This window comes from Pongo pygmaeus, chromosome 3 (genome assembly GCF_028885625.2).
Source record: "Pongo pygmaeus isolate AG05252 chromosome 3, NHGRI_mPonPyg2-v2.0_pri, whole genome shotgun sequence".
In the NCBI taxonomy this organism is placed as follows: Eukaryota; Metazoa; Chordata; class Mammalia; order Primates; family Hominidae; genus Pongo; species Pongo pygmaeus.
Genome location: NC_072376.2, coordinates 131,105,644 through 131,132,650, shown reverse-complemented (window position 1 = coordinate 131,132,650; position 27,007 = coordinate 131,105,644). Strand labels below are relative to the sequence as shown.

General features: G+C 34.9%; 1 protein-coding gene across 3 annotated transcripts in view; it reads right to left on the bottom strand.

Moving 5' to 3' along the window:
* LOC129035728 (bifunctional heparan sulfate N-deacetylase/N-sulfotransferase 3) overlaps window positions 1-27,007 on the bottom strand; it is a 224,059-nt gene that overhangs the window by 90,216 nt on the left and 106,836 nt on the right. For all 3 annotated transcript variants that reach the window (XM_063664056.1, XM_054486497.2, XM_063664055.1), the window contains exon 6: window positions 25,378-25,506. In XM_063664056.1, coding sequence (XP_063520126.1) covers window positions 25,378-25,506 — 129 coding nt within the window. The remainder of the gene's footprint in view (window positions 1-25,377; window positions 25,507-27,007) is intronic.

Sequence of the window (27,007 nt, the reverse complement as noted above, 5' to 3'; positions counted from 1 at the left end):
AAAATGAAACAGTGCCAAATGTTTTCTGAATGCTCATGAGTCTTCTTGTCTTGGAAATGGTGGTTGGGAGCACTTAGACACAAAAATTACATTAAACAAAAATGTTTAAGTTAGCAGCATGCTGTCAAAATATTCCATCACCTTTCACTTGGAAACATACATGCTTTAAGATCATGCTGGGCAGCACTGTTGAGATCTCTGTACAACGACAGTTAGTTCACAGTCCAGCCAGCTGTACAGAATTATAAATATATATTTCAGAATTTTGAACAAAATAATGCGTTACTTCCTATATAGTTCATCAGATCTGATTTCTCTTGTAAATATAAGTAGGGATCATTTGCAAAATAACAGAGTAGAATTTCCTGTGCAGACAGATGCTTTTTATATTTATAAAGCTTGAGCTCCTTTTTTATTTTTCTTTTTAATGTTCTGGGAAACTGGAAACTGATATGATTTTTCATATCAAGTTTAGTTTAACATATGGCAGTGAGCTCTCTAAGACTGTCTCCAAACTTTGCAGTTAACAGTTTCCAGCCTACACAGGAAACGAAGCTGTGCTTCTGACGCATTCCCATTATATGGGAAGACCGCAGAGAACAGCCTAAAGTTAAACCACAAAAATTATGTTTATACAAAGCGCAGCATTCAATTTAAACCACAGTTGCACAGAAATCTTTAGTTGATGCTTCAATTCCACTTTTAAGTTGTTCTAGTGAAATGTTTCAAAGCGTATCAATAACCAAGTCACTGCTTCATTTATTCTTCAGCTTTTAGTTAGGTAGATAAGCAAAAAGCAAGTTCTGACTCTGGATATTGCTTTCTCAGTTTAAGAATCAGCTTTTGTTTGTAGATCTTCTACTGGAATTGTATGTATTACAATAGCAAAGCAAGACAAACCAAAGAACAAAACCTCATCAAGCCAGAACCCTTAAAGGAAAGAGCGGCAATACCCATTGTCCAAAATAATTTTTATATATTACATTCCTCCTAATACGTATACATACTGTATACAGAATGTGTACATACAGAGTACATGGAAAATAAAGTACTGAATATGATGATTACCTCAGCATGACATAGAGTTGTATATTCTGTCATAAAATAGTTCCATACTGCTATATAGCTATGCTTTTTGAGTTCCTGGGCTGCTTTTTAATGGGGTTGAGTTTTGTTTTTGTTCTTTTGTTTTGGTGGTTTACTCTTTTGTCAGCTTTCATTCCCCATTGCTATTGCTCTAGCATTCTTTCTCTTCTTTCTGTCATGTTCTAATGTTTGTGTATACTACATCCCTTAGGATAAGAAACCAGACTAAGAAGTGCGACCAAATTCTGTTTAAAAATGAGGCTATCTAAGGCTATGAGCATGGGCCAGGGGTAGTCTATCAACAAAGCACAATGACAGTGGAAAGAATGTGGACTTGTTTCTTAGTTGTTTTCCTTTGGTCCAATTATGCAACTTCTTTGAACCTCAGTTTCTTCATCTATCAGAATTTTCAGTTTCTTCATCTAACAGAATTGCTGCTAGGGTGAAATAAGATGTGTATATATCTTATTTTATCATATATATATATACACACACACACACATATATGCCTTGTAGAGTTGTTGTGAGGATTAAATAAGGTCATTTATGAAAGCATGTAGCACATTGCCTGGCACAAAGTTGATTCCTTTTGTCTTTTCTCCCTTTATAAGGGGACTTTCTTATTTATTTCCTTGTTCTTGTCTGCAATCCATACAGTTGTTATGGCGAGAAGTACAATTGCTGATAGTTTACATATTATTATTAGTGTTTTACCTCTCACACTATGGACTTTTAGAAAGAGTTAATGTTTTGAAATGTGAAGAAAAAGATTCCTTATATACTCAAAAAGTATCATTTTAATGAACCTCTTAATATATTATCTTAAAATGAGTCATATAATGTTAGTATGATTCATATAAATGTTAATACATAATTAGATAGGAATAATCATTCTTTGCTAAGAACTCATCTTAGCACTTTTAATCAGTGCTTTATCCTTCTTGTTAGAAAAAGTGATATAAAATCATTAAAGAAAAATAAAAAAATACAGAAGAGCAGAAAGAAAAATATGCCCAATCCTCAACATTCAAAGATCCATATCTTTTCGTTATTTTAATGACATTTTGTTTTAAAACTTTGCCATTTATGTATAATTTTGTATTCTTTTTATACATATCTCTCATACCTCATGTTATTACCAAATTATTCATAAGCATAAATTTTTTAGTCTGTACAATCATCTACAAAGTGAATATGATTTATTTACACATTTTCCCTTCAGTTGGACATTCAGGTTGTTTCTATTTTCTGTCGCCATTACAATTTACACTTTTTCTCTATTTAGCACTCTTTCCTTAGGAGACATCCCTAGAAGTGGAATCATAACATTAAAGGATACCAAGATGTTTAAGGCTGTTGCCAAGTTGGAAAACAGCAATCTCAGAATCCCAATTTTACTACAAAAGACACCTGGCCAAGCCTCCCTGGCATTTGTCCTATTTACACCAAATGAATGCCTCAGCCTTTTATTTTACTATGGTTAGAGAATATCACCTTGACCATGTTCACTTTACTGATGCCAACTGCAATGAGCATTGAGATGGCCTGATAATACTTTTTGAAACCTTGATTTCTAATGTCTACTAAATAACCAATTTCTCATAAGAGAGATGTCTATTATTATTGTAGTGTTATTGACATTTTTACAGAAGGGGACATGGAAGCACAGAGTAGAAACAGCAAGACAACTGAGGCGTGTATGTTCCTCCTTTGTCATCTCAGGACACCCACATTGCTTACTGGCTCATATCTGACTGTGAGCTCCTGACATGCTACATTTACCAACAAGCCCTACTTAACCCTAGGTTTGCTAGTTTGCAAGAAAAGATGTGGCAAACCCACTCCTTTTGGAAAACAGAGGGCCCAATTATTCAATTATCTGTGTTACTAATACCTCCCTCGAAAGCAGTATTGTATGACCTTCAGAAGGACCGACAATTCCGCTGATATCCAAGACCAAAACATCAGGAGCAAATACACGCATATGCAAATAAAGCTTCTGTGAGGGCCTCCACTCAAGATAGGAAATTACTAACATCTGCAACAGGTCACCCCACACTCTAGGGCCACAGGGAAGTGAGGTCGCTCAGAACACAAAGCAGCATTAGCCTACACAACCAGACAAAAAAACCCCAGTGGATTAAACTCTGCAAAGTAAAATCTTAAGAACCTACTGAGTTATGATAGGAAATGCCTCAGCAATCTAAATCTCAGATATGATACAATATCATATGCCCTGGAGGTAAGATTGAAGCTGAGCATTAAGCATCCTAAGGGGGATATCAATTTAGTGAAACTCCCAATTTGAATGTAACTGGGACCTTTTTAAAAAAATTTCCTTGCCAGGATTGCCTCTCCTGGGCCAAATTTGTAGGCCTTTTTGGGGGTAGTGAGAAATGATTTGGCTTTGACTGAGTTCTTTTAGGGCCGAAGTTTCTACTACAAAGAAAGAAATGAGTAGGCAGGGACTTGAGGTCAAAATAGGAATTCTCTAAGAAGTGTACACAAAGGTTTAAGTAGAAGATATTTGAAACACCAATTAAAAGTAGGAAATTGTAAACAACTTGCTGTTTCTAAAACACCCCAAGCACACTCATGGGGGTTTTGTACTTGCTATTTCCTTTGTCTGGAGATGAAATCAGAGAGGTAAGCTTTGGGAATCACACATGATCTTGCAGGTCTTGGTAAGCAGCCTGCCTTCTACTCCGAAGAGAGAAGATTGGAGGGTTGTGAGCAGAAAAATAATGCTATCTGACCTATATTTTACTTTCTCTTCATTTAATTGAGAAAAATATCCTAAATCTATAGAAAAGGCAAATAATTAGTAGAGGGAACATCTGTATAACCTTTACCTATTCTCTGATTACTTACAGTTCACCACACTTAATTTTTCTTTGTTTCTTTTTTTGAGATGGGGTCTCACTCTGTCTCCCAGGCTGGAGTGCAGTGGTGCGATCTCGGCTCACTGCAACCTCCACCACCTGGGTTCAAGCGATTCTTCTGCCTCAGCCTCCCAAGTAGCTGGAACTGCAGGTGCACGCCACCAAACCTAGCTAATTTTTTGTATTTTTAGTAGAGATGGGGTTTCACCATATTGGCCAGCTGGTCTCGAACTCCTGACCTCGTGATCTGCCCACCTCTGTCTCCCAAAGTGCTGGGTCTGCCTCCCAAAGTGCTGGGATTACAGGTGTGAGCCACCGTGCCTGGTCTCTCTCTTTATTTTTTATTTTGCTGAATCATTTGAAAACAAGTTGCAGATATCAAGACACTACCATTAAATCTTTTGGCATGTATCATGTAAGAATAAGTACATTTTTTATATAACCGAATCTCATCATCACACCTAAGCAAACTGGTTATTAATTCAGTATCATCTATTATACAGTCCAGATTTAAATTTCTCCAATTGCCTCATTGTTGTCTGTGGTAAATTCTATTTTCCAAAAATGACTACCACAATTTCTCTTTCTTCCAGAATGTTGTCAGTCTCCTATAAAGAGAGATAATTTATTTCTTCTCTGTTTGAATGTGGGCAGGCTTTTGTGACAGCAAAAGCGATGCTGTGACTTCTGAATCCAAGGCAATTCTGCTTCTGCCTTACTTGCTGCAACACTTGATAGAGCCTTAAAGCTGTCTGATTGTTCTGGGAAGAGACCCAGATAAGCCCCCTAGTAAAGATCACATGGAAAAGCCCTGGGACTACATGAAGAGATGCCCACCAGCTCACAGATGCTCTAGTCACTGCCACCTGGTTTTCCAGCTCTAGTCACCATCTGACTGCAACCTCATGAGAAACCTGGAATCAGGATCACCCAGTTCAGCTCTCTCTCTCTTTTTTTTTTTTTTGAGATGGAGTCTTGCTCTGTCACCCAGGCTGGAGTGCAGTGGCCTGATCTCGGCTGACTGCAACCTCCGCCTCCTGGGTTCAAGAGATTCTTGTGCCTCAGCCTCCTGAGTAGCTGGGATTACAGGCACCAGCCACCATGCCAGGCTAATTCTTTTATTTTTAGTAAAGACGGGGTTTTGCCATGTTGGCCAGGCTAGTTTCAAACTCCTGACCTCAGGTGATCCGCCTGCCTCAGCCTCACAAAGTGCTAGGATTACAGGCGTGAGCCACTGTGCCCGGCCCAGTTCAGCTCTTTCTGATTTCTGACCTACAGAAATCATGAGAGATTGTAAAATGATTAATGTTTTTTTAAGCCTTTTTATTTTGGGGCTAAAAAATAACTTAAAAGTGACTTTTATAGATGTATATTTTTAAAAATTCCAGATGCAATGAAAGCTTAGGCTTATAAATTACATTACATTATTATGCCTTTTAGTTTCTTTTAAGCTAGAATAATCCTCTTTCTTCCTATTTTGAAAAAACACTATATTGTCCTTTTTAGAAAAGTCCAGACTATTTGTTTTATAGAATATATCAGTGTTTGCATTTGTCTGATTATTTCTTCATTAGATTAAGAATACAAAAAGATATTTTAAAAGTTCATTCTTTTTTTCTTTTTAAAAATTGTGGTAAAAAAATATAACAATATAACATGAAATTTACCCTCTTAAAAATTTAAATATATAGTACAGTATTGTTAGTTATAGGTGTGTATGTTGTACACTGGATCTCTAGAGGGTATTCATCTTGCATAATTGAAAATTTATATCCATTGAACCCTCTCCAAGCTCCTGGCAATCATAAATCTACTATCTGCTTTTATGAGTTCGACTGTTTCAGATATCTCATGTTAAGTGGAATCAAGCAGTATTTGTTCTTCTGTGACTGACTTATTTCACTTAGCATAATGTCCTCAATGTTGATCCATGTTGTCACACATAGCAGGATTTCCCTGTTCTTTTCAAGGCTGAATAACATTTCATTGTATGAATATACCACGTTTTTTACCTGTTTGCCGATTGATGGACATTTAGGTTGTTTCCTCATCTTGGCTATGTGAATAATACTGCAGTGGATATGAGAGTGCATGTGTCTCTTCAAGATCCCAATTTCAGTTTTTTTGGATGTATACCCGGAAGTCAAATTGTTGAATCATATGGTAGTTCTATTTTTAATTTTTTGAGGAACCTCCATAGTTTCCCATAGCAGCTGTACCATTTTACATTCTTACCAACTGTGTACAAGAGTTCTAATTTCTCCACATTCTCACTAGCACTTGTATGTATATGTGTATATATATAATATATGAGATTAGTGACTTTTATATGTATATAAATTTCTCTACATTCTCACTAGCACTTATATTTATATATATAAATTTATATAAAAATGGATGATTAGTGACTTTTTTAAACATCTATATTCATCAGGAGCATTGGCCCATAATTTCTTTTCATATGCCTGTTGGTCATGTCGTCTTTGGAGAAATGACTATTCAAGTTCTTTGTTTATTTTCTAATTGGATTATTTGTTTTTGTTTTTTGCTATTGAGTTGTAGCAGTTCCTTTTATATTTTGAATATTAACTCCTTATTAGACATACAATGTGAGGGTATTTTCTCCCATTCCATAGGTTGCATTTTGCCTCAGTTGGTTATTTTATTTTTTTTTTAATGTGCAGAAGCTTTTTAATTTGATGTAATTCCACCACTTGTCTATTTTTGCTTTTGTGGCATGTGCTTTTGGTGTCATATTCAAGAATCATTGCCAAGACTAATGTAATGAAGTTTTTCCTTTATGTTTTTATTGGAATGTTTTACAGTGTCAGGTCTTACTTTTAAGTCTTTAATCCATTTTAAATAGATTTTTGTGTATGGTGTATGATAAGGGCCCATTTTAATTTTTTATATGTGAATATTCAGTTTTCTCAACCCAATTTGTGGAAGAGACTATCTTTTCCTCATTGTGTATTCTTGATGCCCTTGTCAAAGATCACTTGACAACATATGCATAGATTTATTTCTGGTCTCTGTATTCTGTTTCATTGGTCTATGTGTCTATCTTTGTACCATCACCATACTGCTTTAATTACTATATCTTTGTAATATATTTTTCAAATCAGGAAGTAGGATGCCTCCAGCTTTGTTCTCCTGTCTCAAAATTGTTTTGGCTTTTTGGGGCCCTTTGTGGTTCCATGTGAATTTTAGGATTGTTTTTTCTATTTCGGTAAAAAATGCCACTGGGATTTTGATAGGGTTTGCATTTAATCTGTAGATTACTTTGAGTAGTATGGACATTTTAATAATATTAACCTTCCAATCTATGACCACGGAGTATCTTTCCATTTATTTGTATCTTCTTTAATTTCTTTTGGGCATATTTTGCAGTTTTCAGTGTACAAGTTGCCTACTGACTTGGGACAGTTTATTTCTATGTATTTTATTCTTTTTTATGCTATTATAAATGGGATTGTTTTCTTAATTTTCTTTTTGGATAGTTTGTGGTTAGTGAAACATAACTCATTTTTGTATGTTGATTTTGTATCCTGGAACTGTTAATTATAACAGTTGTTTTTGTGTGTGTGCATGCATGTGTGCCTGTGTGTGTATATGTTTGTGTGTGAAATCTGTAAGGTTTTCTAAATATAAGATCATGTCATTTCCAAACAGAGATAATTTTACTCTTTTATTTACAATTTGGATGTCTTTTTTTTTTCTTGCCTAACTGCTATGGCTAGTACTTCCAGTACAATGTTGAATAGAAATGATCAGAGTGGGAGTCCTTGCCTTGTTCCTCAGGCAAGTTTTCAGGTTTTTACCACGAAGAATGAGGTTACTTGTGGGGTTTTTCATATATGGCTTTTATTATGTTGAGGTAATTTCCTTTTATTCCTACTTCGTTGCAAGTTTTTATCATGAAATCGTATTGCTTTTTGTCAAACAATTTTTCTGTATCTATTGGGATGATCATAACATTTTTATCCTTAATTATGTTATTTTGGTATATTACATTAACTGATTTTTGTATGTGGAACCATCCTTGCATCCCAAGAATCAATGCCAGTTAGTCATGGTGTATAACCGTTTAATGTGCTGTTGAATTTAGTTTGCACCATTTTTTTGAGGATTTTTGTATCTATGTTCATCAAGAATATTGTCCTGTAGTTTCTCTTCTCATAGTATATTTGTCTGGCTTTGGTATCAGGCTATTGCTGACCACATAGACTGAGTTTGGAAGTGTTCCCTTCTATTCCATTTTTTTGGAGAGTTTGATAAGGATTGGCATTAGTTCTTTAAATGTTTGGTATAGTTCACCAGTAAAGACATCTGTTCCTGGAAGTTTCTTTGTTGGAAGGCTTTTGGTTAGTGACTCAGTCTCCTTACTAGTTACAAGCCTGCTCAGATTTTCTATTTCTTCAAGATTAAGTCTTGGGGGTTGTATGTGTTTAGAAATATATCCATTTTTTCTAGGTTATTCCAATTTATCAGTGTATAATTGTACATTATAGACTATTATGATCATCTTTATTCCTGTGATCAGTTGTAATGTCTTCTCTTTCATTTCCAATTTTATTTATTTCAGTCTTCTTCCTTTTTTCTTAGTAACTAAAGGTTTGCCAATGATGTTAATCATTTCAAAAAACCAATTTCATTGATTTTTTCTCTTATTTTTATATTTTCTATTTCATTTATTTTTGCTCTAATCTTTATTATTTCCTTTCTACTAATTTTGAGTTTAGTTTGCTCTTTTTTTTCTAGTTTCTTGAGTTTCTCTGAGGTAGAATTAAATTGTTTATTTTAAGTCTTTCTTTTTTTAAAAATGTAGACATTTATCACTATAAACTTCCCTCATAGTACTGCTTTTGTTGCATTCCATAAGTTTTGGTAGGTGTTTTGTTTTTACTTATATCAAGGTATTTTTAAATTTCTCTTTTGATTTTTTTCTTGTACCCAAATCGTTATTGAATAATGTTTTATTTAATTTCCACATATTTGTTAATTTCCCATTTTTCCTTCTGCTATTGATTTTTAGTTTCATTCCCTGTGGTAGGAATTGATACTTGGTATGATACCAATGTTCTGAAAAGAGACTTATTTTGTGATCCAACATGTAATCTATCCTAGAATGTATTTTGTGTGAGTTTGAGAAGCATGTGCATTCTGCTGCTGTTGAGTAAAATATTCTGTATCAGTTGGCCAGGTCAATTTGGTCTATAGTGTTGTTCAAGTATTGTTTTCTTATTGATTTTTGGTCTAAGTGTTCTATTGTTGAAAGTAGGATGCTATCTTCTACTATTATTGTGTTACTGTCTATTTCTCCCTTCAGTTATCTCAGTGATTATTACACATATTTGGGTGCTTTGAATTTGCATGCATTTATATTTATAATTGTTATATCTTCCTGGCTAATTGACTTTTTAATCAATAAATTATGTCCTTCTTTTTTTGTGACAGTTTTGGACTTAAAGTCCTTTTTTTCTGATATGAATATGGCTACTTTTGCTCTCTCTTGGTTAACATTTGGATGGAATAAATTTTCCATACTTTCACTTTCAGCCTGTGTGTGCCTTTAAATCTAAAGCTAGTGTTCTGTAGACAACATATAGCTGGATCTTGTTTTTGTTATCCGTTCAGCTACTGTATCCATTTTGATTGAGGAGCTTAATTTATTTACATTTAATGTAACTACTGATAGGTAAGCACTTACTGTTACCATTTTGTTAATTGTTTTGTCTTGTAGCTTTTCTGTCCATCTTTTCTTCTCTTGCTGTCTTCCTTTGTGTTTTGTTGATTTTTGTAGTGATAGGCTTTGATTTCTTTCTCATTTATTTGGTATGTTTTTAAAAAGTATTTTCTTTGTGGTACTGTGGGGCTTACATAAAACATCTTATAGTTATAACAAATATAAAGCTGATATTTTAAGCTGATAACAACTTTAACTTCAATTGGATATAAAACTCTATTGTTTTAGCTCCCTTGCCCTTTTTATTATTGTCATATAGTTATAGTGTTTTTTATACTTTTGCCTTTTAACTTGAGTATCAGAATTAAAGGTGATTTATACACAGCCATTAAAATATTACAGTATTATCTATTTTTCTGTATATTTACCTTTACCAGTGAGCTTTATGGTCTCATAATAATTTCTGCTGCTGCCTAGGGTGTTTTCATTTCAACTTGAAGGACTCCTTTTAGCATTTCTTGTAAAGGCGATATAGTGGTAATAAACTCCCTTAGTATTTGCTTATCTAGGTCTTTATTTCTTCTAACTTTTAATTTTAGATTCAGGATTACACGTGCAGCTTTCTTATATAGGTAATCTCGTGTCATAGCGGTTAGATGTATAGATTATTTCATCACCCACGTACCCAAGACTGGTACCCAAGAGTTACTTTTTCTGTTCTTCTCCCTCCTCCCATCCTCAACCCTGTGGTCAAACCCAGTGTCTGTTGTTCCCCTCTTTGTGTCCATGTGTTCTCATCATTTAGTTCCCACTTATAAGTGAGAACATGTGGTATTTGGTTTTCTGTTCCTGTGGTAGCTTGCTAAGGATAATGGCCTCTAGCTCCATCCATGTTCTTGCAAAGGATGTGATTTTGTTCTTTCTATGGCTGCATTGTATTCCATGGTGTATATGTACCACATTTTCTTTATCCAGTCCACCACTGATGGGCATTTAGGCTGGTTCCATGTCTTTGCTATTGTGAATAGTGCTGCAACAAACATGCATGTGTGTTTACAATAGAACAATTTGTATTCCTTTGGGTATGTATCCAGTAGTGGGATTGCTGGATCAAATGGTAGTTCTGTTTTTAGCTGTTTGAGGAATTGCCAAACTGCTTTCCACAATGGTTGAACTAATTTACATTCCCACCAACAGTGTACAAGCATTCCCTTTTTTCTGCAACCTCACCAGCATCTGTTATTTTTTGACTTTTTAGTAATAGCCATTCTGACTGGTATGTATCTCACTGTGGTTTTGATTTACATTTTTCTAATGATCAGTGACGCTGAGCTTTTTTAATATGCTTATTGGCCACACGTATGTCTTCTTTTGAAAAGTGTCTGTTCATGTCCCTTGCTCACTTTTTAAATAAAGTTGTTTGTTTTTTTTTTCTTGTAAATTTGTTTAAGTTCCTTATAGATGCTGGATATTGGACCTTTGTCAGATGTATAGTTTGCAAATATTTTCTCCCATTTTGTAGGCTATTTACTCTGTTGATAGTTTTGTTGTTGTGGTTGTTGTTGTGCAGAAGCTCCTCCTTCATTATTGAAGGACATTTTTGCAGGCTATAGTATTCTCAGTTGGCAATTTTTTTTTCTTTCAGCATTTTGAATATATCTCCCTTCTCCATTTTGTTCTGAAAGGTTTCTGCTAGATATCTCCTCATAGTGTTATGGAGGCTCCCTTTTATGTGATGAATCAGTTTTCTTTTTCTGCTTTTAACATCCTTTGAATTTTGACATTTTTATTATAACCTTTTTTGGTGTGGTTATCTTTGGGTTCTTCCTAGTTGGAGTTTGTCGGCCTTCTTGAACTTGGATCTCTACTTCCTTTTCCGTATTTGGGAAGTTTTGGCCATTATTTCTTCAAATAAGCTTTCTGCATTGTTCTCTCTTTCTTCTCTTTTTGAGACTCCCATAATACAAATATTTGCAAACTTGATGGTGTTTCCTAAGTCCCTTAGACTTTCTTCACTCTTTATTTTGTTTATTTTATTTTGTTCTCTGGGCAATTTCAAATGACCTGTCTTCAAGTTCCCTGATTCTTTCTTCAGCTTAATCATGTTTGCTATTAAAACTAGGTAGTGATTTCTTTCACTTCAGTTATTTTATTCTTCAGGTCTGAGATTTCTATTTGATTCCATTTTTAATATTTTCTATTTCTTTGTTGAAATTCTCACTTTGTTCATCCATTTTTCTCCTGAGTTTATTGAACATCTTTATGATGATTATTTTGAATTCTCATCAGGTAATTTAATCTCTCCATTTCATTAAGTTGGTTTCTGGAGACTTATTTTGTTCCTTGGATTGGTCTATATTTTCCTTTTTCTTAATGTGCCTTGTTACCTTTTGTTGTGGTCTGTGCATTTCAAAAAATAGCTTCCTCTCTCACTTTGTAAAAAACAGGCTTTGTATAGGAACAAACCTTCACCAATCAGCCAGGTAACAGATTCTGAGGTCCTCTCACCTCTAGTCTGTGGATACATCTGCAATAGACTTGTGTGTGTAAATTCTCAATTAGAAGGATTTACTGGTTGATTTTCTTCCAAGACCTTGTAATCTATTACTCCTGGTATTCTCTGGAGCTGCTATAAGCTGCCAAGCTGTCTTTTGTTGTCAGCAGCCCCTGGCTTCTAGAATATGTTGGGTCCTGTCAGCACTTGGAGACAGATAAGATAAAAACTAGTTTCTCGGGCAACCATCCACCTACGCTTCTGCCCCTCTGTCCCCTGCCAAAAGCCTAAATGTTCAATGTACAAAAATGTACAAGCCAAGTCTTTCCCTCCTATGGGACTGTGGGAGAAGCTAGAAGCTGGGAGTTTTCTTCCAGTTGCTCTCTGCTGAGTCAGTGAAAGGGACTATGGCAAGTGAGTGTTGTGAATTTTTTTACTGGCCTCTATGCAGCTGGTTTTGTGCTTGCCTGGGGTCCAGCAGTGTCTTAATTTGTTTCTGGATTTTTCACAAAGGGAATTAATTCATGTATTGTTGTTCAGTTGATGACTCTATGGAAGGAAGGAGGATATGGGACTTTCTATTTCATCATTTTGCTGATGTCACCCTACTTTATTTTGTATTGAATCACAGTAGGAGGTGCATAATATCAGCTTATCTTATTAAGTTACTGCACCTTTGGTGATGTTAAGTCTGATCACTTGGGCACAGTAAGAAACTGTCAGATTTCTCTATTTTAAAGAATGATTTTTCTCTTTGTAATTAATAAGTAATCTATGGAATTAAACCTTAAGGCTGTCTAATCTTTCACCCAAAAGTTTCAGCAACTATTGATGTTTCTTTTTTTCAATCAATTGTTTTCATTGGTGTCTGTAAAATGATGATCTTTGAATTCCATCATTCTACCTGAATTCATTAGTTGGCACTGGCGTTCTTCGCTACAGAAGAACTCTCCTTCTTTTTTCATACTTTGAGTATGTCTATAACCTCCATTTTTTTGATGCTAAAATTATCTCATATCAAGAGCACTTTTAGCTGATTTCTGTCCTGTTTAATACAAGCTTGTTAGTCTTTGAGTGAGTGTTTCCCTTTTTTCTGGTACAAGGTGTTCCAGACTCAATTTGTACTTTCCATGTATCTGACTTGAATTTAGCCTTTTCTCCAAAAAGCCCACTTACTTTTGGGGAGAAATAGTATTTAGAAATTAAAATTTGAGCACTAGCTGGGCTCTTTGCTACTAAGTGTCATTGATTCTAGATAGAGGTAGGAAACCTTAAGTTCTTATTAGTCTCCTCATTTCAAATTTAAATACTCTAATTCTCTCTTATTATCCTCCTTTCCATATTTTTATTCTTTGTTTTACAGCAAAAACTCAGTTCCCAACAGCATCAATATATTCATTTATTTTTTTCTATCTGACAATACATGAGAAATGTTTCATAATTCAACAAAAATTTATTAATAAAGTTTATATTTTCCATGCAGACTTTTGTCCTATATTTCACTAAATGTATGCAGTTAGAATACTGAACTCAAAATTATTTTAATTAACTATTTTGTGTAATATATTACATACACATCCATGTTAGGTTTATTTGTTCATTTGTCTTCAATTTTCAGGTTTGCTTATCATCCTTTTCATTTATTATTTTGACTGTATGTAAAACATTTCATGGTTCAAAATCAAAGCTATAGGCTGGGCTAGGTGGCTCATGCCTGCAATCCCAGCACTTTAGGAGGTTGAGGTGGGCGGATCACGAGGTCAGGAGATAGAGACCATTCTGGCTAACACAGTGAGACCCTGTCTCTACTAAAAATACAAAAAATTAGCTAGGCATGGTGGCACCTACCTGTAGTCGTAACTACTCGGGAAGCTGAGGCAGGAGAATCGCTGGAACCTGGGAGGCGGAGGCAGTGAGCTGAGATCACGCCACTGCACTCCAGCCTTGGTAACAGAGCGAGACTCTGTCTCAAAAAAAAAAACAAAAACAAAACTATGTAAAAAATTTACTTAGTGAAGTGTTTCTCCCACTCACCCCCTTACTTTTCCGCTCTCATCCCACCATCCCCCCTATTTTAATTGTAATTTTATTTTTATTAACAGTTTAAAATTTTAAAATTTCTATTAATAATTAACAAAACCCTTTTATTATTTTTGGTGTGTTTTTCCTGTATTTCTTTTTGTACAAGTAGGTAAATATCAATATGTATTCAAATTGCCCACTTTTTCTTCCCTTAATATATGTGGAAATCACAGCACATCAAAATCTTCTTAATTTTATTTGTATAGTAGTCTCTTGTATGGCTATACCACAGATTTTTAAACTAGTTTCTTATGGATGGATGTTTAGGTTGTTCCCACTATTTGATGTACAAATAATCCAGTAATGAATAACTGAAAAAATGGTTTGCACTCAGCTTGCTCATTAAAAAATTGACTTTGTGGTAATTCCTTCTTTAAGGTAGAGTCCTAAAGGTAGAATTTCTGCAGCAAAGAGCAAGTGCTGTGTAGATTTGTTAGATGTTGTTAAATTTCTTCCATTAGGGTTGCACTATTTGCTCATGCACTAGGATGTATGAGAGTACCTGTTTTCCCACAGACTTGCTAACAGAATATCTTAGCAATCATTTGAATTTTTTTTAAGCTGGTAGGTAAGAAATAGTATCTCAATATAATCTTACTTTGCATTTTTCTTATTATGAGTGAAACTGAGCATCTTCTCATAAACTCAATGACTTCAATACGATGCCATGTTGGGAGACAATAAAAACCCAGTTAATCAAACGCTCTGTAATCAAGTGAATTCTGTGGTGAGGTACTTCCAAGGCAACCAAATTTTCTTTCAAATTCCAAAGATAGTATGTATGTAGTCATGGGAAGTCATGGGAAACACATTGTCTTTTATTTAGAACCTACTATGTGCCAAAACTTTTGCAGTGTACTGTGAATGTAAAATAGAATAAGGCATGATGTCTTCCATCAAGGAAGTCAAAAATTACTGGAAGGTAAAGATAATTGATTATAGGACTGTAGGCAAATTATAATTGGGTTATGCCTGAGTGCTATGAGAACACAGAGGAGAAACATTAGAAATCAAGCTGGAGGGTTGGGGATGTCTTCTTTAAAAAAATGATGTATGAGGTCAAATTTGCAGGAGGGCATTCCTGCTTGAGGTGATAGCACTTTAAGACATAGAGTGAGATAGTACAAAGTTTTGTTCAAGGTACTGTGAATTATTCTGTATGGGTGGAGTGAAAGGTGCATATAAGAAATTATTGAAAAAAAGGATGAGAAAAGTGGACACGAGCCAGATTTGATTTATTTTTTTCAAGTGAAAAAATTTTCTGTCTATCCTGAATGCTAGAAATAGTATTTAGGAATTAAAATCTGAGCACTTTGTATTTAGTATTTAGGAATTAAAATCTTTGCTACTGAGTGTCATTGATTGCTATGGGAAACTATCAAACGATTAAACAAAGAATAACAGAATATTCATTTCTCCAACTTAATATCTATTTTCTTACATTTTAAGATAATATCCATTCCAAAAACTTGAAAGTTTTTCATGCTCCTATTTTTCTTAACTATGCAGGTCAAAAAAAAAAAGCACGACTTAATCATGCTTTCTTGTGGTTTTCTTAATCTCACAGTGACAAGTAATTACAGTAAGTTCTCACTTAATGTTATTGGTAGGTTCTTGGAAACTGAAACTTTAAACAAAATGACATATAACAAAACCAATTTTACCATTGGTTAAATAATCTAAACAAGAGTTAATTTCCTATGACATATTTCTGGCCCCCAAAACATCACCCAGCTTCTAAATAGGAACCAAAGAACTTTAATATTAAATATTAAAATAAATGTGAGCTCTACATATATTTAGGAAAGATTAATAAAAACTAGTAAGATAATCATTTACCCAGTTATTCCAGTTTAGGATTGCTTGGGGGCCAGGGCCTGTCCTGGCAGTTCAGAGCACAAGGCAAGAACCAACCCTGGACAATATGCTATTCCATCACAATTTATACAGGACAATTAACCTGATGTGCACATCTTTGGGTTGTAGGAAGAAACCAGAGTATCAGGAGAAAACCCACACAGACATGGGGTGAATGTGCAAACTACACACAGATTGGCCCTGGATGGGAACTGATTTTTGCCTTATCAACATTATAACTAAATGATATTAAATGATACAACATTATTTAAGGACCTGCTGTATATAACACCACAGTTAGTGATGAAGAACATTAATAATAGAAAAATAGGGCTAATATGGAGGATAGCAAAAAAATGAAATAAAATGTTTTGGCTTTATAAATTTAAAAGTCTTACCATTTTATAAGTAACATCAATACAATGTATTGGTTTAAGATGAAGAGAACATAGTTCTTTATTCGTAGTTCTTTAAAAGTACATTAGACATTTTTCCCTAACTGCAAGTGCTTATTACAGCTTTTCTCAAAAGCACTAATTTTTTGCTTTTTAACCCTACATGGAGATGGTTTGCTTTTTCTTAGACAATAGCCTGACATGTTAAACCACTCACAGATTTTCCCAGTACCAGGTCACTGACTTATATTAAGAAGGAATGTGCATCACGTCAAGACCAATTTAGCCAGGAGTGCAGAAACAGTGTGTTGTAGGGGGTGAAGCGGTGAACTAAGAGTCAGGAAGAACAGAGTTCTAGTCGGAATACTATAGAAGTGACCTGCAGCAAACTAAATAATCTTTTTGGAATTCTAGTTCTCCATCAAAAATTAGAAGATTGATAGATAACCTTCCTGATCTTTTCCAGTTGAATAGTCCTTTGTTCTGTGTCAGGTAAATTTCATCATCACTTATGAAAACCTGCTAAAGATTTAGGGCCATTCAAACATTTTCTGAAGTCTAAATTTCATTTACTTGCAAGCAGAGACTCTGCCAAACGTAGTTTTATTAAAACTAGGCTTGCTATTCACATTTGGATATACCTTAAAGCAAGTCATGCCCCTGAAATATAACTCTTCATGCATTTAGTCAATCATTAAAATACATTTAGCAACTTCTTATTAGATTCAAACATTGATCTAGACACAATGGAAAGCACAAAGATGAAACACACACAGATTATCTCTGTAATAAGAATGCCCCATTATACAGTAGAAAAGATGCACACACAAATAATCACACTGTGGGGCAGGTGTTAGGCAACATATGAGACTTACAGATACAGAACAATTGGAACTGAGTAAATAGAAATTCTATTCCTGATATGCCAACAACACAAAATAATTCCATTTTATGTACATCACTATTAGGTGATTATTATTATTTTTAATGTAGCATTTATTGTGTAACTCTATGTGTGTTGTGTCTCTGTGTGTGTACATGTGTATGAAGTTTCTGGTTATAACACTAATAGGTGTTCACTATAGATATTTTATAAAAATTAGAGGAAGATAATGGAAATCATCTTCAACTGTTGATCTAGGATAACTACTGCTAACAATCTGCTGAGTTCTTTCTAGTTTATTTCCATACTCATATCTCATTTTCTTGTAATTTACTTTTCCCATTGAGAAGATCGTGAATATTTCACATCATTAAAATTATTATTATTATTATTTTAGACAGAGTCTCTCTCTGTTGCCCAGGCTGGAGTGCAGTGGTGCGATCTCAGCTCACTGCAACCTCTGCCTCCCGGGTTCAAGCAATTCTCCTGCCTCAGCCTCCCAAGTAGCTGGGATTACAGGCATGCACCACCAGGCCTGGCTAATTTTTGTATTTTTAGTAGAGACTGGGTTTCACTGTGTTGGCCAGGCTGGTCAGGGAACTCCTGACCTCAGGTGATCCACCCGCTTTGGCATCCCAAAGTGCTGGGATTACAGGCATGAGCCACCACACCCGGTCAAAATTATTACACAACATGTTTTAAATGCCTGAATGTACATTATTATATAGAGTATTTTATTACATAATGTATTTTATTACATAAGGGTGAACATAATTTATTTTGCTACTGGTCACTCCCCCTCTCCCTTTTGGACATTTAAGTTCATTCATTCATTTATAAAATATTTTTTAAGCACCTTATAATGCCAGAACTCTTCCTAGTGTTGAGGTTTAGAGTAAACAAAACACAAGATATAAATGCCTATTGGAACTTGCATTCCAAGTGGGTATGGAGCAATATATATAATAAAATGATAAAATTAGCTGGTCCCATCTAAGAGAGCTACTTATTCTACTTAGACTTTACAAGCTTCAAAATGAATCTTTTGAGCCTCTCCAAAGAGGTTCAGTTTACTCCCAAGTCTGTGGGATTGGCTAGAAACCATAATGACTGTTCTCACAGGATTCAGATCAAGCTAGATAGCTGCCATAGCACCTGCCCTTGCAAGCCTTTGCTGGAAGGATGGTTCTCAGGCAGCCATTGCTCAGTCATAGTTTAGAAGTGGGGGGCATGTGGGGATATGAACCAAGAATGGACATTTCACAGAAGGCCAGGACTGATATGGGCTGACTCAGAAAGGTGAGCTGAAGCAAGTGGATTCCCTTGCTTGGAAATTCGACCTGAGAATCCAGCGGATGAGGCAGTCAGCAGTTAGAACTGGAATCCTGATATGGAGAATATCTGATGCATTCATATTGGGCCATTTGTAAGATTAATTAACTACTGCAGAAACCATAAACAAGCAGCACTTTTTTTAAAGGAATATATAATGTAGTCAAGAGTACAGAAAGGAAAGTTAGACATGTGAAAAGCATCTGTTGGGTTCAAAATAAAGCACTAAGGCAAGATTAATATTAGCATTTCTTATTTTTTTCTTTACCTTGTTTAAAGTTTTATTTCTATTGTAAGTAAAGCGACCTCATCAGAAAAATATTTACAGTAGGCCCCTTTTCCAGGGTTTTGGTTACCAATTGTCAACTGTGGTCCAGAAAAATTAAATGAAAAATTTCAATAATAAACAATTCATAAGTTTTAAAGCAATTCTCATTTTTATGGACCTTACAGCTACCTTGGACTCAGAACGCCCTCTAGGTCCTATGATTCCTGAATGTGTAGCTTTCTGGAGTCCCACATTACTTGAAGTAATATTATTTTCTGGAGTCCCATTACCTGAGGTAACTTGAATGAGCCTCTAGTCTTTAAACTATATGAACTCAACACAAATGAGTCTCTATACAGGAAGACAAATGCATGTGTAAAGAACAGAACACAGCGATACATAATCAGCCCCATTGAATTCAGGAAACAGGTTTTCCTTATGCTTTTGACTTGAGAATTTTCTTACTGGGACTCGGATTTCCTTTTATGAATAGATTCATTTTTATTTTTAAATCAGGTCATTAGAAAAGTTAATTTCTCTTCCTTAACAAATATATGCAAAATAAAAAACTAGGTACAAGGTATTATGTTTAGACACTGGGATAGTTTTGGAAATGAAAGACACATTCTCTACAACCACAAGCGTACAGGCTAATACAACCCACAATTATGATGCACGATAATAAGTACTTTGAAAGAGTCTGCAGAGGATGCTATAGAAATGCAAGGAGGGGCCTCTAAATCAGAGTAGAAAAGGTTTCCTGAGGAAGGTGACCCCTACACTAAGTTTTTAGGATGAACAGCAGTAAACACTATTTTAAAATCCAGTTTAAGGTAGAGTTCTCTGGTCACTTAGGAAAACATTAATTCTTACTGTTTTTTAAAGTTCTATTGCAGATTTGGAGTCATTTTCCATTCTGAAACCTTGATTCTAGGTCTACAATTTCTATAACAGTTTTTGGTAATCTTTGATTACCAAAATTACTTCTCCGTTTTCTTCCTCGGCAATATTTCTCTATTTGCCTGATCCTAAGATTCACCTAAAGCACATGGTGAGTATGCAGAGCCCCCAGGTCAACCCTAGAGATTCCGATGCATTAAGTCTGGATTTCTAAAATTCAAGCCTCAGGCAGTACTCATATTAGGCATGTTCAGGGTTTACTTTTCTAGGTCTAAAGTTATTATCATTTATTTATTTTTCAGCAAAGGGTTTCCTGTTATTAGAATGTGTTCCAGAACTAGCAAACAAAAAAAGAAACATAAAACTTCCCATTAGGACAATATATTATTTCCTTTCAGATGAATTTTATAGAAAAGCATATACACATATAAAATTACAGTTTTTTTTTCAATTTTTTTTCAATTTTCAATTTCAATTTATACACATATAAAATTACAATTTTTTTTTCAATAAAAAGGTTAATTTCTTTTTATAAAGGCTTCCTTCTTGAGTCAATTCTGTTTTTTTTTTATTTTAGTTGTAATCAATCTATGTGTTAATCCTAGTTTAAGATATTCACTCTATTCACATCCATGTTTATAATAAGAGAAACACAATTTAGATTTAACTTTTAGGGATTTGAGCAGGAGGGTATGTAGGGTATGGTGGAAGTATGCTATATCAAATTGAGAAACAGAGACAAAAAGCATTTAATAAAATGTGTGCATACAGGGGTTAGCTAATGGTTCTGTGGGATGGTTAATGGTTTAATGAAGGAGGCATAATATTGTTACATGGTCAGGGATTTGCTTCACCTGAATTCCAAGCAAGTGTAGTATCGGCGTGCATTTTTTTTGAGACAGAGTCTCGCTCTGTCGCCAAGGCTGGAGTGCAGTGGCGTAATCTCGGCTAACTGCAACCTCTGCCTCCTGGGTTCAAGTGATTCTCCTACCTCAGCCTCCTGAGTAGCTGGGACCACAGGCACCTGCCACCAAGCCTGGCTAATTTTTTGTATTTTTAGTAGAGACAGGGTTTCACTGTGTTAGCCAGGATGGTCTCGATCTCCTGACCTCATGATCTGCCCACCTTGGCCTTCCAAAGTGCTGGGATTACAGGCGTGAGCCACTGCGCCTGGCCCATCAGCATGAATCTTGCGGCAATCCACAGCTGCTTTTTTGGATTAGTAGGTAAGCACTGACTTTATTATCAAGCGTGTTGAAGGGAGGCAAAGTGTTCTATATCTATAGTTGTTAATGACTCAATTCCTGGAGTCTATTTATTCAACAAGTGCATAAGCAAAGACTCATAACATCTTGTGATTAGAAATAAGAACACTGAAGCAAAAAAGTGACATTTTTGTTTAGTGCATTTGAGATGATAATATGGCTCCCACAAGAAGTACAAACCTGTCTAAGCCAGAACTTTTCCAATCAGCATATTAATTAACTATTATTGCATCTTCCTAAGATAGGTGGAACTGGAAACTTGTTAAAATGAACACTATAGTCTTACTAGTTCCTTTGGTCTAAGTATATATGTCATATATTATATAGAGTTTTATTTATTGAGGGCAGATGCAGTCATTGCCAATTAATCCTTTTTGTTATCTTCATAAGTTTCAGTTCTTAGTACCCTTCTACATATTGTTTTATTTAAGTATCTAAAGTAAATAGAATCTCACAATTTTTGAAAATATATATGAGTACTCTGTATAATTGTAAATTGATCAAGAATGTTTGTATCTGGGTATATTACATGTTTGTGTAGAAATCTCATGCCTGTGTGTTGCTAGCAGTGACTCTGGGGTTCTTCCAGTGGCTCTCTCCCGTGGTATATCATGAGGTAACTCTCATTACCATCCTGAATCAACGAACACTTTGAGGTCTGTTTGTGACTGACAGGCTCCAAAACCTGATTCAGCACACTTGCAGAGAGAGTCAGTTTTTTTCTGGGGCAGAATCAAATTAGCAAAAGTTCATGAAACCAATAAATAAAAGCAGGATACCATCTATTAGTTTAAAATGGGTAATTGTAAATTAGAGAGGAACTGAAATACTCTACAATTACTGTCTATACAATTAGAGGGCTCTTTCCAGGTAGTTCAGTTACATGGGAAGTATTGATCAATTAAAATAAAACTTATAAAATTATATTGCAAATTATTGTCCCAGAGAGTACAAGTTCCTATGATTAACATATTCTTTTCCTATAGTGGGATCTACGTGGGAAAGTAAACCATAATGAGGAAGTCATCAGTTGGGATCAGGAAAAGTAGAATTAGAAAAATTGAAATCTCAATGGTTCCAGGCTCAGATAACCTGCTAGGTCCACCTCCCTCAAATGGATCTGCACCTCAAAGTCTATTAATCAAAACCCCTGCATCCAACTTACGTGAGAGGTGTCCACGCCTGTGACATTGGAAAAGCTCATTTAGAGATGACCAAAGTTTTCTCTCCCCCAGACAGTGCTAACATTTGTCTTTGTAATTCTCTATTTTGTTAAATTCACTTGATTGATACTTCTTTCTTTTACATGACAAATATTTTGGTAACATTAGAACATTTCAGGCCAGAGAGTTATTCTGTTTAACCGTTTTTTCACCTTTGCTGTGATCTTTCCAGTTTAACTCTGAGGGGCACCTTTTTGTAACCCTTTCTCACCCCAATACTGGTAAGTTATTATAGCACCTTGATATTGTGTTGACATATGGGAAAAACTTAAAACCCTCATTAATTAAAGTCCTGTTTATATTTTCGTTTTCAGCTCAAATGTATGTGAATGTATTTAAGTGCCATGTTTCCAATACACATCCTTTTGTAGTAAACCATAACCTCACTTGGCATTCTCAGAAAATGGCACTTCTAATTGAGGCCTGGGGTATTACTTAAACTTACAATGGCTATCTTTTAAATCTACTATAATTGAAATTCATGACTTTCCTGCAGCTAATGTATACTTTGATTCCATCAAGGTTTTCTCATTTCCATCCTGGCCTAATAAAAAATGTCATCTGCTAAATAACTGGCATGCCTTACTGCATCTGGATCTTCCTTAGTTTCAATACAAACTTTGTCCAAGCACTTAATTTCAGGATGGAGAATTCATGGGAAACATGCCACTACTCCTTACTCTGTTCTCCAAGACACACATCACTAACAAATGATAGTAGTCCAGCCTCCAGCTAGACGTGGGCTGAATCCAGATGTGGGCTTCTTAACCTCTTGTTTCCAGGTGAGTAGAATTGCTTCCAATATTAGAGTTGGTATGCCAGATAACGTTAGCTTTGGATTCCTTGTCTATCTTGTGGCATCTGACAAGATTTGTTATTTATTTTGAGTCTAGGAATTTTTTTCTGAAAGTAATTGTCTACTGTAAGTTTTCTGAATCAGGAAAGAACAAGTTTTGTGCAGCTCCCCCAACCTGCCACCTTTATTCTTATGAATCTCCTCCTCAAGACATAAAATTGCCAAATATCATTCATAAAGGCCTGAAAAATAGTGAGGTTTGTTAAAGAATTTGCTCAGTTAGTCCAATTAGTGTCCAAGATTAACATAAACTTTACTGTAAGGTTTTTAAAAACAAAGACAATAGTTTGGTTTTTAAATTAATAAAAAATGTAATATTTCTTATCACAAAATGGATGAAATTCTTAGTATAAATCCATTATACATGAATGATTTAACTTTGAATTTCTTCCACACTAAATGAAACTCATTTGGTTTAGAAATTCGGAGATAAAATCCTACTGTGAACTTTTAAGAAGTTCATGATTATTTGTTAATACTCCTGTTGCTCTATGATGAAAGTAAATGTGAAACATCAGACTTTTACAGATGATAGATTAAAGTGCTTAAAATTATTAGTGAAAATGTTAGCATTTTAAGAGTGTTTTAACTGCTTCTTCAGTTCATAACCAGGCATTGGTTTAACTCTTTTTGACTGTATATTACTGTACTGGCTGAATTGGGAAAAAAGAGAAGAAAGCTGTATAAGGAGACTCAAAATACTTCCATTTGTGAAAATAGGTAAGTTAGAAGAGTTATTATATTTCTGATGTTCAAACCAGACTTATCTGTATTTTTGGGATCTGAAGGTTGATAAACTTTCAAAAGTCCAAATATCACACTCCTCCAAACTATCCCCATTTTTGAATACACGAGCAGGGTTTGTCCAAAGATGAGTTACTCTTTCTTCTATCTCATTTTCTAGGAGTTAAAACATAGGTATAGTGATGAATACAAGCAGAATTGAGCACAGTAAATCTCCTTGAATACAAGTAGATGGTGAACCCTATCTGCAATTTTATTTGCAGGGACTATAAAACTAAGGTCAAGAGAGGGGTTTTGCAAATTTTATTCAATGTATCCCTATCTTATCCAACTTTTTTCACTGATAATTTTTTTTTTACATTTGGAAATAATAATTTTTTTTTCCATCTTGAATATTGCCAATGCCAGGGGCAAACCCATACATCTTCTGATAAATAAACTTAGCTTTACTTTTTATGATAGTGATTTTCAAAAGGGAAATAAAATCCCTTCTTTTCCTTATACAGCTTACTTCCACTTGTTCTTTCTCTACACAACTTTCTAATACTTGCCTCAAGCAGAAATATATGCAAATGGTTCATTGTGGAACTGACACATAAGTAGGAAGAAGTAAAAGAGTAGCCCGGCCAGGTGCGGTGGCTCACGCCTGTAATCCCAGCACTTTGGGAGGCCGAGGCAGGCAGATCACAAGGTCAGGAGATCAAGACCATCCTGGCTAACACAGTGAAGCCCCGTCTCCACTAAAAATACAAAAAATTAGCTGGGTGTGGTGGTGGGCGCCTGTGGTCCCAGCTACTCGGGAGGCTGAGGCAGGAGAATGGTGTGAACCCGGGAGGTGGAGCTTGCAGTGAGCCGAGATCGCGCCACTGCACTCGAGCCTGGGCGACAGAGTGAGACTCCATCTCAAAAAAAAAAAAAAAAAAAAAGAGTAGCCCATTAAATAGGCCTGCTCTGCTTCAGCCTATGACCTAGCAGGACGAATCTAACACGAAGTAGAAAATATGACTATATTTGCTTACCTAATTCCTCTACTATTTTGCTTCTACGTTAACTTTAAATAGTAAAATAATAATAGAGGTAACTGTTGTCTAAATGGAAAAAAAAATGGTTCCCTGTGGAAACAGCAGAGTTTTACAGGTGAAAAATTTTATTCTCTATGAAAGCTTCTGATCACTTTGCAATGCAAAGGAGGATCTGCTGGAGCACTTCCCTGGTTCTGCCATGAGTTCCTCATGTTACTGCTACTTGTAGAATTGGTTTGTCCCCATTTCTAGATGTGGTTCCATTTAGTTTTTACTACTGTTTCAGAGCTAAAACTTCATATTGGCTTGGCTGATGACTGCCCAATCCCTAGGCTCTTTGCCAGGGTAATTTTTGCCAGCCCTACCATTTTTCACTATTTATTTGGAGAATAGAGTACTTACAGGGTTGAGGACGACAGTGAAGAAAAGTTCTCCTCCTTGGATACTCTTATCCAGCTCTTTAGGACCCCCTGGATATTCTTTGTAGAAAATGGTGTGAGTGAAAAGCCCACAGGTTTGTCTTGGGAGAACCTGAAGGAAAAATGAAAAAAGTAAGGAAAAGCTTTTTTTTTTTTAATCAATTTGTTGAAACTTAGCTTTTTGCTCACGCAAGATGATGCACAAGCTAGTGAATTATTCAGGTCTAACTAGGGCCTGGACAATCTATCATACTCTAGGCAAGAGAAGGTGATGTTAATATGGAAGGAACAGTGAAGAAAGTTGAAGAAGTATTTTAAAACTAAAATAGGTGTTGTGTTATTTTAGCTACTTGTCTGTTTTAAATATCAAAGTGAGTACTTCTTTTATGAAGCCTAGTAGGTTCTAGCATCTTAAGAGATTAAAAAAAAAGAAGTAAAAATGAGACTTTAAAAAAAGTATTGAATTGTCTATGCTATACTGTAATCCTAATAGGCAATAATTTTAAGAAAATATTTTCTGCCAAATTCTGCCATGCATTAGAAAATGAAGTCAATTATCAACTCAATGTGCTTCTTAGGGAATGACTAAGAACGAATATTTGAGACACAAATCACAGTATCTGTTCTCATCTGAAAGGACTACTGCAGGCTATAGTAATTACCTCAGATTCCAAGTGTGAAGCCTGCCAGTTCCTATAGTAAGAAAGAGATTATCCACTTGGTTTGTTACTTTTAGAAAGTGTAACAACAAAATGATAAAAGGTCATTTAGTAAGAGATCTTCTCTTCATCCTTTGTATATATATTATCTGCTTCAATTATATACACTCGTGATAAGTTTTTTCAAATTTTTATAGCCTTTTGCAATTATAAAAGAAGGTGTGAATTAAAGCTGTGCAAGACGGTAAAGCCTTAAGCAGAATATTTTACAATGACTTCATAGTGACCTGTATTCGTCACTATACATTTGAAGTAGCAGAACATTAATGAGTATACTTCAGAGAGCTACAAATGTTACAAAATCATATAGGGGCAGGTCTTCTGCTTATTGTCCTAAGTAAATCAATCTTCATGTTTTATGTCTTGAGTCTTAAAGCACATTTGGTTCAGTAAATGCTTTCAAAATATTACCTGTCCAGGACTTCCCATGTTTTGCAACCCTGTAGTAATATACTAGTGTTTTTTTTAATTTTATTTTTATTTTTTTTTAGTTTGAATGTGTATTAAAATAAATTTTCATCTAGCCCTTGGACAGTATTATATAATATATAATATATTATACAATATACTACTATATAATATAATGTATAATATACTATATATTATATAATATAATACTATATAATATTGGTTATATAATACAATCTATTGTATAATCTAGTCCTTGGACAGACAGCTCAATCAGTATATCTGCATAAATAAAAACTCTATATATCCTATTTATTTTGGTAAGTTGGTAGAAGTTATATCCTTAGAAGCTATTTTATCTTAATAAAATAGTTAAAAAACTTCTGTTTAAGTATAAAATATTAGCTCTGATGATGTCTATGTTTAAAAGCATTATGCATCTTCGTGATCCTATCCATGCACAAAAATAATAACAAAAAACAACTA